At 33.2% G+C, this 14,518-nt stretch overlaps 1 protein-coding gene and 2 pseudogenes across 2 annotated transcripts in view; 2 read left to right on the top strand and 1 right to left on the bottom strand.

The window, feature by feature from the left end:
- LOC143566667 (putative disease resistance RPP13-like protein 1) overlaps window positions 1-14,518 on the top strand; it is a 70,642-nt pseudogene that overhangs the window by 21,588 nt on the left and 34,536 nt on the right. The gene's annotated exons all lie outside the window — the stretch shown is intronic.
- On the top strand, window positions 2,947-4,701 carry LOC143566655 (1-aminocyclopropane-1-carboxylate oxidase homolog 1-like). Its single transcript, XM_077053293.1, has 2 exons — window positions 2,947-3,781; window positions 4,321-4,701. Exons 1-2 carry the CDS (start codon window positions 2,954-2,956, stop codon window positions 4,570-4,572), a joined length of 1,080 nt encoding a protein of 359 aa, XP_076909408.1. The 5' UTR covers window positions 2,947-2,953; the 3' UTR covers window positions 4,573-4,701.
- Window positions 6,565-8,421, bottom strand: LOC143566662 (ethylene-response factor C3 pseudogene; annotated as a pseudogene).

Raw genomic sequence — 14,518 nt, 5'->3', positions numbered from 1 at the left:
TATGTGTCAAGTGGGGACCAAAGGTAAAAGGGTATAAAAGTAATAGTATATATTTTCTCTCTTCACATGCAAGTCACATGTCAATTCCCTTATTATTTTAAAACGTTCATAACTTTTTCATGCAACATTAGCGTTTTTTTATCTTTAATATGAGTATGACTTTGTTATATAAAAATTAAAAAAAATTACGTCATTGTGTCTTTTCTGTTTGTCATTGTGTTTTTTTTGTCATTGTGTCTTTCAAATCATCATCGTGTTTTTTTAAATGCTAATAATACGGTTGTGTAATAATAATACGTAAATATAATGATAAAATAACAACAAATTATCAAATACATAAAACACAATGATGAATACATATTACACAATTACATGAAACGTAAAACACAATGATGAATATATAACACAATGACCTGAAACGTAAAGCACAATGGTGAATACATATAACACAATGACCTGAAATATAAAACACAATGGAAACTATATATTACGCAATGACATGAACGTAATACACAATGACTAAAACACAATGATAAGTAGAAAGACAAATAATGAACACAAAGACACAATGACAAACAAAAAGACACAATGACGTATGACGTAGGTTGTCGCGGTCTACTCAAAACCAATTAATTAAAGACTTAAATACCTATAAACTAGTACGGGTAAGTAAGGTCGTCTCCACAGGGACTCAAGGAAAGTGCAAGTTTATATTTTTAACTAATTAATTATTAACTAAAGTGGACAGACGATGTCAAGCGGGTTTTAGAAAAATATTTAATTAAAACTAATTGTTACTTAAAAAGATTTGTAAACAATATTAATTAAAATATTCATTCTAGGTTCGGGTAATGTGACATTCAACTTAATCACATATTTACTTGTCTTGATTGCGCAGTAATTACTAGACCTAGTAGTTTGATTGTGATGACAAACGATACCCTAACCAGATTGTTGACACAATTGAACTCGATCTACACAATTACCAATTTATGTTTTATGACAACTAATTAAGTAGCATGAACCGATGATTATAAGTTCAATGACACAAGAGCCTAACCCTAAGCGTTGATGAACAAAACCAAACAAGTGATGCACTAATCAATAATCGCAAATATAAATTGTTTAAACAACCAAGTAATCAATTAAACAAGATGAAAGCAATAACTCAAATCAAGTTCATAACTTTAAGCATAGCAAATCTGGTCTTGAGATGAATTACACAAAACCCTAACCTAGAATGAACAAAGGACTTAGCCGAACATGATCATAATGTCAAAACACTTATCTTTGATGAACATGCAAATCCGAGATGAACCGGAAGCTTCGGGATGGCTGGAATCGTCTTAGCACAGCTCTTCTGCCTCTGGAAGTCGATATTAGCCGAATGGAGAGGTTAAGGGGTTTATATAAGGCAAACCTAAAATTTTGGCCGACTTAAGCATCTTCGCGTATCGCGAAAGTGTCCTGGCTTGCTCCTTCGTGTATCGGGAAGGACAAAATAGTCGCGGCCGATTTTCTGCAACTTCGTGTATCGCGAAGTTGTCCTTCTTTGCATCTTCGCGTATCGCGAAGATGTAACTTTTCAGAATTTTTTATTTTCTTTTCTTGACTGCCTCGTGATGCGTGCACTTCCAATCTTTCACCTCTCGATCTTCATTCCAAGCCCGTAAATATCCTCGTTAAGCTCCAAAGCTTCCAATATCCTGAAACACGTAAACAATGCTTGAAGTACCAATGTTCATTCATTTATTTACCTAAATATAACTAATTAATATATAATAATAACTAACTTTTACCCAACCATCAACGTAATCTTTGTTTTAATTGTTATCTTTAATATGAGTATCAATTGATAGCACAATGACCAAAATCTATAACACAATGCATAGAAAAACTCAATTAAAAATCATAATGAACAACCAATGACAAAATATAAAAACTCACTATGTTTTTTATTTTTATATAACAATATAATACTCAAATTAAAGATAAAAAAACGCTTGTTATTATGGTGAAATTTAAAAAAAAAAATAATGTCGCATGAACAAGTTATGGACGTTTTAAAATATGGAGAATTGGCATATGCCTTGCATGTGAAAAGAGAAAGTCAACAAAAATGGGTTATTACCTTTATGCCATACTCATTAATTTATTTACTTAAATTAATCTCTACCATTCAAATATAAGATCAATGGATTAGATTCTTTCTCACTCATCTCATTTTTGTTGTCCTTTGTATTTTAACTTTACTCCGCATATCGATACATATAAAATTAGATATAATTAAATTATACGGTCGGTCCAGTCTGGTTTCATACATTGATTTTTTATACAAACCGTAAATCAAACCGTTTGCTACGGTTTGAAATTATTGACACCGACCGGCCGAAACTTAAAAAAACAACCGTAAAACCGAACCGATGACCGGTTTTACGATTTTCAACCGAACCGTGAACACCCCTTATTAGGACTATATGAGTGTGAAGAGGAATATAGTATTGCTGCTATAAACATGTTTGCGTGATGATATTACTTGGATATTACTTGATAATCGAATGTAAATAGTCTAAACGAAGAATCAATATAAAACAAATAAAGATTTTGTCATTACTTTTGAATCAAAGCATTGAAACCCCCCTCCTTTTTCTTTTTTTTTTTTAATTTTGCTCGTGTAAATTTAGCCATTTTCATCTATAGGTATCGAGATCCTATCGGGATGTTTTCGTGCAAACGTCGCCACTAGGTTCATGGAAAATTTTGGATAATTTGAAGACAAACTTTGTGTTATGAGTTATGACTAATCATAGATATTTTGAAATAATATATAGAAATCACAGCCGGATATGTTTGGGCCATGGTTTGATACTTTGATATTTTTGGTCCTTAACGGATAAAGTCAAAATAGTTGACTGCGTACATCCATTTATAGAAAAAATCTTTGCATAGTAACATGACACAATTCACAAACATGGTGACAACCACAGTACCCCATGATCGAGCAGCCGAACTGAAAGCTTTCGACGAAACAAAATCAGGCGTCCAAGGCCTCGTCAATGCCGGTATTCAACAAGTCCCTCGCATCTTCATCAATCAACCAGAAACGATTCCCAAATCTTCCACTCTTTTCGACTTTCCAGTCATAGACCTTGCATCCACCGATAGAGCATCAACGGTGGATAACATCCGTGCAGCCTCGGAAAACCTCGGGTTTTTTCAAATAGTGAATCATGGAATCCCGGTGACTGTGATGCATGAGATGCTTCAAGGAGTTCGTAGATTTCACGAACAAGACTTGGAAATAAAGAAAAGGTTTTACACGAGAGATAATACCAAAACAGTGGTGTATAATAGTAATTTCGATCTGTATACTTCCCCTGCTGCCAACTGGAGAGACACATTTCTTTCGTTCATGGCGCCCTCACCTCCGCCTCCAGAAGAATTGCCAGAGGTTTGCAGAGACATTCAAATCGAGTACTCGAATCATGTGTTGAAACTAGGCGGCTTACTATTTGGATTGATCTCGGAGGGCTTAGGTCTGAAACAAGATTACTTAGGAGATATGGGCTGTGACAAGGGGCTGGCGTTCTTAGGCCATTGTTATCCTGCATGTCCCCAACCAGATTTAACCATGGGCACAACCAAACACACCGACGCCGGTTTTCTCACGGTCCTTCTACAAGACCAAATTGGAGGGCTGCAAATACTTCATCAAAATCAGTGGATTGATGTTCCACCAACTCCTGGTGCTCTTGTGATCAATATCGGTGATCTCTTACAGGCAAGTTTTGTAAGATGATAAATCAAGGCCAACTATGAGGCAGGGCCGGGAGGTCGACGGACCCCGGCCCGATACCCTGATAGGCCCGATTTATTTATTTTTTAATATTGATTATATATATTTTTTTGGAAAAAAAAAGTATTCTTAGGAAGTGTTTGGGATTCCTTATTTTTACCTCCTTATGACTTATGGAAAAGCCATAAGTTACAACCTTGTGACTTATAACTTTTCCTCTCACATATTAAGCAAACCTAAACGCTTTTTTTAACTTTTTAATAAGTTACAAGTCATAAAAAGGCAAAAATATGTAATCCCAAACACCTCTTAATGTTTAAACCCAATTACTCAACTCAATAAGACCCAAAAAAATTTCACCTTCGGCAAAATAATTTTTCACGATTCTCAAAGAGACCCTGTGTAAAATCCTGAACTGATTAATTTCATTCAATAAAATAGTACAATATCTAAAGGTCATAATCATTGGATCTTGATTTTTTTTGAAATTCAGAACTATAGTCTAAAATTTTGTTAGGTTTCAGATGATCACGAATGACAAGTTGAAAAGTGTGGAGCACAGAGTGTTAGCAAACGTGAAAGGGCCGAGGGTGTCCGTGGCGTGTTTTTTCAGCACCTCCCTAGCGGCGTCGACAAAGGTTTACGGACCGATCAAGGAGTTGGTTTCTGATGAGAACCCAGCGAGGTACAGGGAGACCACCGCTCATGACTACATGCGGTATTCCTTCTCTAAGGGTCTTAATGGTGTTCCCCGTTTACTTCATTTTAAGCTTTAATGTCTACACAAGTTTAGATATGTACAAGCTTATAATTATATGTTTATTATGTCTACAAAAGTTTATATATGTAGTTATGTACAAGCTTATATTACTTGTATATGGAAAACTATATATATGTTAATCACACTCATGCTTACATTGGTAATCAATATTAATATATGGTCAGCGAGGAATTTTGACCCTATAGCATTTGGTCTAGTACTTTAGTGATACAAACAAGTTCTATAAACCTTTGGTGGGAGAAGATAGTATAAATCTTTCTAGCTAAAGAAGACATTTTGGAATGGGTAAATATGTTTTTGTATTTTGTCATCATAACGTTAGGTTATCCTCGAGGTGTACAAAACCGGTTTGAGAGTACAAGCTGGTTCGAATTATAAACCAAACCAGTTTAGTCAATTGCTTATAAAAACCGTTTAGTTCAAACTAGTTTGTGTTATAAAATGGTTTATGAGGAAAAATGTTCAAACCTATCAAACTGATTCGGTCATTTGAAAAAAAATTAAAAAATGGGTCTTGATTATTCGAAGTCTGAACCATTATATGAACCTACGGGTTGGGTCAGTTTGGAAACCGGTTTGGCCCAAACTAGTTTTGGGTTGTTATTGGGCCGGGTTGGTTTTTTTGTCCATCTCTTGTTTATCCCAATAGCAAGTAGAGGTGTACAAAACTGGTTTTAAACCCAAACCGAACCAGTTTGGTCAACAGCAGGTCAAAACCGGTTTAACTCAAACCGGTTCGATTTATAAACCGGTTTAGAAGCAGCATAGGCCGCCCTGGTCACGTCGGTTCGGTCCGGTTTAAAAATCGGTTTAACCGGTTTTCCTCAAACCGGTTCGGTGTTAAAACCGGTTTGGTAGATCTTAAGGGGAACCGGTCCTGAAACTGTAGGTTTGGGTGAAACCGGTTTTCCTCAAACCCATTCGGTTCCGGTTTGGTAGATCTTAAGGGGAACCGGTCCTGAAACTGGCGGTGTGGGTCGGTTTGGGTGAAACCTATTTTAAACCCAAACCGGTTCGGTTCGGTTTGCCTAAAACCGGTCCCAAACCGGTTTTTTTAACACCTCTAATAGTAAGTGCTAATATTGGCCCAACAGAATATGGACTCATATTATCATATTATAATCTGGCCCAAATGCTATTAAATACAACACATTTTACCATCATGAGCTTTTCGATTACCCAACGGGCAAGTGGGCAACGACTACCATGAATAGTGCATATGACATTGGCCCGATATGACTTACGGCATACAGTCATGCACTATCATGGCCCAGTCCCACCAAGAATTTATCTCATACCAATACATCTTCCTGGGCTTATGATCTGTCCAATAATAACTTATCCTAGCCATGGGCCATGACTCAATATTTGAACTGCCCAAATATACCTCATAGGCTCTTATTTTACAAGGGAGCAGCCCATTATGTAACTTAGAAGATTATTCCAAGCCCAAATGGCCCAACCCAATATAACTATCAGTAGACCTCATCTTGCCTCTTGCGTGTACCAAAATCCCATCGTTGACACCCATTGACTTTTTGGTCAACATTGACAAATGGTCAACATTGGTGATCTGTTATAGGCAAGTTTCCATTGTTAGGTTTCAGATGATAAACTGAAAAAGTGTATAGCAAGAGTGGTGGCGAATGAGAAAGGGCAAAGGGTATCGATGGCCTGTTTGTTCAGCATCTTCCTAACACTGTCGACGAAGGTGTACATACCTATCACGGAGTTGGTTCCTCGTATACCTCATTTGAAGCTTTAAATAGTAACCAACTTATGAAATTTATAAACTTACAATTATTTGTTTATTGAGAACAATATATATATGTTAATCATACCCATGCTAACATATGAATAAAAGTGCGAAATTAACCACAGATAGAAGTTTATGACAACTATCCTAACAAATTCGAGGTTTTCCACTCTTGATAAAATTTTTATGTTTTTACAAGAAAATACATGTGTTATAAAAAAAAAATACAAGCTAACTCTTACTTTCAATTGAAAATGTCAACAATTCTTCCAAATAGTCAACTCCTAAATCCTCAAACACCACCTTCTTTTCTCCCATCATCTCTCTTCTTCTCTTCTTACCACCACCACCACCTCTCTTCCTCATCAAATGCCTCTTCTTCACCTCCAATGCCGGCGAACCACCACATTCCACCGCCATCTCTCGCAACGATTCCCTCACTCGGTCTACAGGAAAGTTCAAAATTGCCAAAGAGCCTCGCATGGATAAAGCAGCCTGATCATAAGCCAAAGCGGCTGCTTCCGCACTATCAAACGTGCCCAACCACACCCGCACCCCATTCCTCATTGAATCCCTTATCTCGGCCGCATACTTCCCCCACGGCCGACGCCTAACGCCTCTAAACTGGGTGATTTTGTCAGGTGCTTGCATTGAGGTGGCTTTGTCCGAAAATGAGCCGTTTGTTAGGATGCCGAATAAAAGCATTTCTTGCGAATCATTTTCGTTGAAAGGAAGGGAATTGGTTAACTCCGTTTCCGGTGAAAGAGAAGAATCCATTGAGTTTGATTTGTTTTGTTTGTCTCGTTGGCTTGTTTAAATACCATTAGGAAGAGGGAAGCTTGGAAATGTGTATTGGACTATTGGTGGTTTAAAATATATTAAAAGGAGATTTCAAATATGTTACAAAATTACCATTTGTATTTCTTTTAATACTATTAAAGTTAAATAAATAAATAAAAATAAAACAAGAGCAATCGAGTTCAAGTAATTTAAGCATAAATTCTAGCTCAATATGACAATATCTCACCATATTCATTTAAGCTAATTTTGAACATCAATGAATATAGATATAGAAAAAAGGTTTAAATACAATGCTTCTTTTATAATATAAGTAGAATTTTGGGTCATTGATTTAATTTAAAACCAATATGCGTTGATATAGTTGTAATTAAAAAACTTAAATCATGCACAATTTCTTATTTTTTTTGAAGTTTTCCCACTTTTTTTGAAATGTGGATAATATTCTTATAAAAAAAACTAACATATAAAATCAAACATTTTATTCTCTTTAATTTGAATACTTTATTGCTATACTTTAAAAAATCAACTTTTTTTTAAAACACTAAATGTGGTGTGCATATAACGTGCGTGATTATATTCATGCGAAATTAGATTGTGTAGTTATTTATACAAGTTACATAATTATATATGTTATATTGCATAATTACCATATAAGTGACGTAATTATGTATGTTTGCGTGATTGTGTAATTTATGTTTCATATTTATAATTATGTCACCACGTGGACTTTGTATGATAAGAAACTTTTATACAATATAATCACCTTAGTAGCTTGTAAATATAACACCAAAGCCATATGTATTGAAGTACTTCGGTGTGTGTGTATAGATATATATAGTTTAATCTTTATGCCATTTTAGTTGTCTTTGAAATAGACTTTTAAGTATTAACGATTAAAATTTAGATTCAATTGGTAAGAAGAACGTAACTGAAGTAAATGATGATATGTGAATATAAAAAAAGTTTATGAGTTTATAAACTCCAAATACTCTTATACTTAACGGTATAAATTGATTAATCTTTTACAATAACAAAACATAATATTACATCACTACATCATATTTAGCATTGGTCAAATAGAAGCAGCTGGCGTATGTTTACTCTTGAATGAACTAATTCAAATCTCCTACACATTAAATATATTAAGTGCTCTTGTTCAAATAGGGGCATCCAAGGATCTGATTGGTTAATTAAAAAACTTTTTTTATTCTGTGACTTTAGCTTTTAACATGTAAAAAAAACGGATTTATCATTTAAAACTTACGTGTTACTAAACAACGACGTCATTATCAGACGTATCACTATATCAGTCGAGTAAATATATCACGTTTACTTTTAAAAACCAACAAACCATGTTAATGTCAACTGAATAGTATATTGTTCGTGTATGTTCTTTTTACCAAATGTTGGCAAAAAAATACTTTTGCTTTTAACATGAAAAAATTGATTGGAAGAGCAATTTTTATCAATTATTTGGCACGTTAAGCTATGATTAGAAAAATAAAAATAAAAACATTAACACAAGTTGCCTTCTTAGCACTTACTTTACATAATTCGGCGCGCCGCAATAAAATGGCTATATTTCATGTAGAAATTCCAACACTAGGTAACAAAAACATACCCATCCCAAACGTAGTTGTTTAAAGGTTTTATATTTATCAATAGACCACCACCCCATTAGTGTCCCAAGACATACCTGAAATTAGAATAAATAAAACAAATCTTCTTAAAAAAGTCAATAACAATATAATATATAGAAGGAGAATTTGATTAAGACTTGCCTTTGTAGCTTGAATAAAGTTTTGTGTCATTTCGACCATCAACAAGATCAAACGATGATGTATTGTCTGATGAATTTTATGCACATGTAACATCTTAAATGTATAACAATTAAAAAGTATTAAATCGGTGTAATAAAAAATAAACATTTTTTTAATTTGTTATTGTGTATCTATGATAATGTTATAAAATACATTAATACTTTTATCATGACTAACTCAAACTTTCTATACTGTACTATTAGATCTACACATATTTGTCCATCACGAGACTTAAACAGTCACTACTTAAAAATAGACATTCTTTTAGCACACTGACACCACCGAATCAAAGGCCTTTAATGAAAAAGCTTAGATGACTTGAGACATTTAAGAGTAGTCGTTTTGACAATTTGACTCGATGACTCCTATCATCCCTATGATCCTGTCTATTTTACATGAATCCATTCAACAGTTATTTGACTTAACATTTTGTAATCTCAAATCTAGTTAGTCATAATATATTTATATTAAACTATGTATCATATGAATAGAGATAATATTTTTCTATAATTTGTTTCTTAATTATATAAAAAAGTTTTAAGACTAATTCTAGAAAGTTTGTGGTTATGCAAATTCAAATCAAAATCTAATTTGAAATGTGTAGATGGTCACCAACTTATATAGAAATATATTTATGATGGATCTTCACGTTACCATTTGAATTTCATCCAAAACCCTCCATTTAAGTTCAAATGTGTTTTTTTAGGCTTAACGGTTAAGTTTATTATTATTGTTAATGTTAGGCTGTTTTTTTCTTAAACGGCGACTTTCTTAGTTTAGTGATAACGTGACCGCATTCACGGCCCCATCACCTTCGGTCCAGACTAGGTTGACATTATCGGGACCCACGCTGGAACCTAAGGATCATTTGGCATTCCCGGTAAAACCCCCGCTCACCCCACCCGAAGGCACGACAGGTTTTATGCATCAGGGAAAACCCGGTTGGCATCAGGGATCGAACCCGGGTCTCCCCTTGTCTTCCCATCCTTTGCCTGGTCAACTGGGCTGTTAGCATATTAAACGTTTTAGTATCAAAACTATTGATATTTGTATCAATAAAATCAAATAAAATCACCCATTGCCTTGCTAGCTTGTTGGCAGTATATACAATTGCAACTAACACCATGTTACGAACTAGTTTCTATTAACGAGATTTCCAAACGAGGTTTTGGACAGGATTTCCAATCTATTTGCGGTTTATTTAGAGCACATGATACAAACACACTCCTTTACATCAATTGAACCCACGAAAATTTTAAACGCACTAATTATGAAACTTTTAATAAAAGTTTTTTTTAATGGATTCTTTAAAGAAATTACTAAAACTAGTAATGCCAAGTTAATTGCCCAAATCATTATTATATATTAATTAAAACATAGATAATGACGCCATTTTTTAACAACAAATTTATGTCTTTTAGTAGACTTGAACCCAAAACCTCCTAACGTCTTGATGTTTTAAATGGCTTTGTCTTTGTTAATGGGCTACCAACCCCATTAGTATATTGACTCATATCTTAAATCTTAAATATATATAAACGAAACCTTTAAAATCTCTCGGGTTGCTCCCATCCTCATCTCAAGCCATTAGATTGCTTTATTTTGTAAACGGAGCCTTCTCATACATTTGACTCGAATTCACTAGTATGAGTCTTACCAAACCCCGATATCCCTTAAACAGGTTATAATATCTCATTATATTAAAAATTAATCTACCTAATATTTGATTTGAAAATCCTATAAAATAGGGATATACTAAAAATTAATAACCAAATTTTTTTTAAAACAAGATATTATTTATAATTAAGAAACAATTTTAAAGTAAAAAAAATAAACGAGTCATCGGTCTCACCAAACCTAAATAGCTGTTAAACATGTTATAACATTCATTTATTTGTGAAACCCTTTCTTCATCAAACCCTAAGTATATTATTATTAACTTTTTTTTACAATAAATAAAATTAAAATCTAAAAAATATATATAAAGATTAGAAACGAAAATTATATAACAAACCTCGTAATACGGAGGATAAAAGCTAGTTAATTAATAAAGAGAGTGGCCTAGATAAATAAAAAAAATGGTATTTACTTTAAAAAAATGACCCAACTAACATTTAAAACCTGATTATTAATTAAATAAAATCTGAATTTTAAACATATAAATAAAAAAACAATCGGCCTTCAGGTTCCTTGTGAGCTCACTTCTGTTATGTTCGTTCGATCCTTACCCAATACGATCGACAATATTCAATATTTAGCTCGACATTCGATTTTGAATCCGTTTAAAACCGAATCTCACTTGACTCGGAAGTAGGGGTGTTCAGAGTTTAATTTGAGTTCGAATCATACAAAATTCGATTTGATTCGTATTCGATTATAATTATCAAATACGAACCGAATACGAATTTATGATTTATTATTCGATTCAATTCGAATTCAAAATGAATACTTATATATGTGTGTGTATTTTTTTTGTTTGGGCCAAATCCAAAAATAACAAGTGTCAATTACAAAATATTTAAACTCCAATAGCACATATTATTTTTTATCTCATACTATTTGTATTTTAATTTTGAACTTATTATCATATGGTTTTGTAGTTACTTTAAACTAATATTTGTGTGTTTTACAACTATGATTTTGTTTTTTGAAATTTTAAGCATAAGTGAACTTGAATTAAATCGAATTTATTCGAACTCGGTTCGTATTTGATTTGAATTCGAATTTCAAATACGAATTAAATCGAATTCCGAATATAGCATATAGCCATATACTACGAATAAGAATTCGAATCGAATAATTCAACTTTTATTCGAATACGAATACGGATACTAGCAAAAAAATAAATTATTCGGATTATTTGATTCGATTAACCTGAAAATTAGTTATTCGATGAACACCCCTACTTAGAAGTTACTAATCAATCCATTACGAATAATAAGGTTAGTTTTCCCTTTTTTTCATGTAGTATAGTTTCAAGCTTGTTTATTATTTATGATTTATGTACATTTTTCAAGATTACTTTGCTAGTTTACATAGGGCCGGTCCAACAATTTTGGTGGTCTAAAGTGAATTATAAAACGAGGCCTTTCGTGAAAAATAATTAATAATTTTGCTAAAAATCTAATAAGTTGAAACGTGGATCAATATTGGACAACGACCTGGGTTTGAATGGGGGAGATCTTGATTCAAATCACAGACGATCGACAAGACTTGAAAAGAAATTCTCTTCTTCCTTTTTTTTATATTTATTTTTCTTTAATTTGTATGGCTGAGGAGCACTCTGGATATATGTTGAATGTTCAAATACATGCATTAAGTTATATATCAAATCAAACGTTAACTTTTTAATGTAAAAGAGTAAAAACTTAAGTTCTCTACCACATATATTTCATTTTTAATTAAGATTTGAACTAAGTTATTAAGTAAACACGTTCTAGATAACAAGAAAATATGGAATACATACTTCCTAACGAATTTTGAAGAGACGTGTATATGTGTGCAATGTATACTTTTTTATACGTGTAATACTTTTGTGTGACATTAACAAATTTATTTATATGCATATGCAATAGAGATGGGCGATTTAACGTTTTCAAGGTCTAAAGTGAAATAAAAGTTGGTATTCAAAGTTAATGTTTTCACAACAAGATTTCTAGTCGAGTTGACCATTGGACTGGTTAGATTGGTTTTAAATTTGAATGACATCAGTTTGAAGATTAAAACTAAATATATATAGCGGCGAAGGTTAGTGAGGGCCCAGGGTGGCCCTCCCCCCTGTTTTTTTACGCAGTTGTGTAAATTTATCTGTTTTCACCCGAAACTACTTCGTGTTTCTATGTAGAAATTAAAAAGAAATGCAATGCGGTTCAACTATATGCTTTGGTTCACTATTTTAGATAGGGACGGTTACTGATTGTGTAGTTGGTTATCGGTTTGACAGGATGGTCCACCTCCGGTTACAAGCCAATTTGTGATGATTTGAAAATTGAAAATGAAAGAAGAAAATATTTAACACGATACAAAAGTTTAGTGGAGACCATAGCTCTAGGGGTTAAATACTCATACTGAAAATAAACACAAATATTTTTTATAATTCAGAATTTTTGTTGATAAAATGCCAGAAACTACAAACTTGTTTGTGGCAGAATTACATATGATATGAGAACTTAATAAACACACTCTAAGATCAGATACATAAAGCCTAATTGATGATATGATACTCGTTGCCATTCAATTATATTTGGAACTTTTAATATATTGTTTGAACACATCGAACATGACTTGTCAATGCTAAAATAAAGTATGAATATTTATCTACATATGCATTCAATCATCTGATCTTTAAGATAGCACTAGTTGAACATTTCGGCCTGAGCAAATCTGTATCTTTATCAACTCGAGCTGCGGCTTGAGTTAAAATGCAGCTATATTAAGCATATATGAGCGTGCACTCGCTCTTGAATGTTTAACATGAGATAAAGAACTTGATTTTGGATCTCCACAATTGATGAAATATGGGTGTAAGTGTTCAACTATTAAAAATTTAGCTTGACAGCTCAACATCTTTTTAGCCACTGCCCCCAATGGTTGTTACCCATGCCTCATGATCGTAAAGTTGGGTTCACATCTTAATTTGTTATTTACGAAGTCTTTAAGCTTAATTTGTCATATCAGTTTCTACATAAAACTAATCATCAATACTATAATTATTAAAACGAGATACACCCCTTATATATTATATCTAATCGACTTGGTATTTGGTTTTTAGGCATCATACAAAATCGAAATTAAATCATAAGCTTTTTAAGTACGGTATCTTATGATTCAATTCTCCCACTCACTCTTCCTTGAGCAATTGAGGAAGCGAAGCGGGTTGCCTGTCTTGCCTCGAGCCCATAAGAGAAGTACTGCTCTGGACTAGCATGGTGTTGTTCTGCTTAAAACTAGGCTAGAAACCTTTGCCACTAAAATCATTTTTACTACGTTAATTTATAATTACCAATTTTTTATTTAATTAATTTTATGATGAGTAGTGATTACATCGAAATAGAATGCAAACGGGTAACAAGCTGTGCCGCTATCCATTTCGAATTGCGAAACCCAGGTTTTTTAAAAGCTACATTAGCTGATCTTAGAGTCATAACATTACTATGCATGACCCGTTAAACTCGGCTAAGTAACTTCACAGCTTCAGGCACGAGGAAAATAAAAGTGTCAAAAGCAAAATGAATAAATTCATATTGGTTGTCAAGACACGTCTTCTTATATTTAGTCACCTTACATAAAACAACATTTAAAGCTGTTTAACCGACTATAAAACTACTATTTCCTAGACCTACCAGAGTAGAAACACCCTGTAGATCCACACTTTTACTTTGTCATTCTGTTGGGGCAACATCACTTTTAGCGTGTGTTCTCAAGTTTTTTCTTTCTTTCTTTTTTTTTTGAAAGAAAGGAATGGAAAGTTAAAAACTTGTGTTCCCTAGTTTCATTTAAGAAGAGAAAGAAAAGAAATGGAAGGAAAATATGAGGTTTTAGAAGGTAAAATCTTTCTTTCCAAT

The sequence above is a fragment of the Bidens hawaiensis genome, unplaced genomic scaffold, assembly GCF_021521415.1.
Source record: "Bidens hawaiensis isolate Kalapana, Puna unplaced genomic scaffold, B.hawaiensis_p1.1 tig00023035_1, whole genome shotgun sequence".
Taxonomy (NCBI): domain Eukaryota; kingdom Viridiplantae; phylum Streptophyta; class Magnoliopsida; order Asterales; family Asteraceae; genus Bidens; species Bidens hawaiensis.
This window is presented reverse-complemented; position numbering and strand designations above follow the sequence as displayed.

Coding starts and splice junctions, on each gene's coding strand:
- LOC143566655 (XM_077053293.1), top strand. CDS start 2,954: ATGACACAATTCACAAACATGGTGACAACCACAGTACCCCATGATCGA. Junction 3,782..4,320: donor ATATCGGTGATCTCTTACAG/GCAAGTTTTGTA, acceptor GTTAGGTTTCAG/ATGATCACGAATGACAAGTT.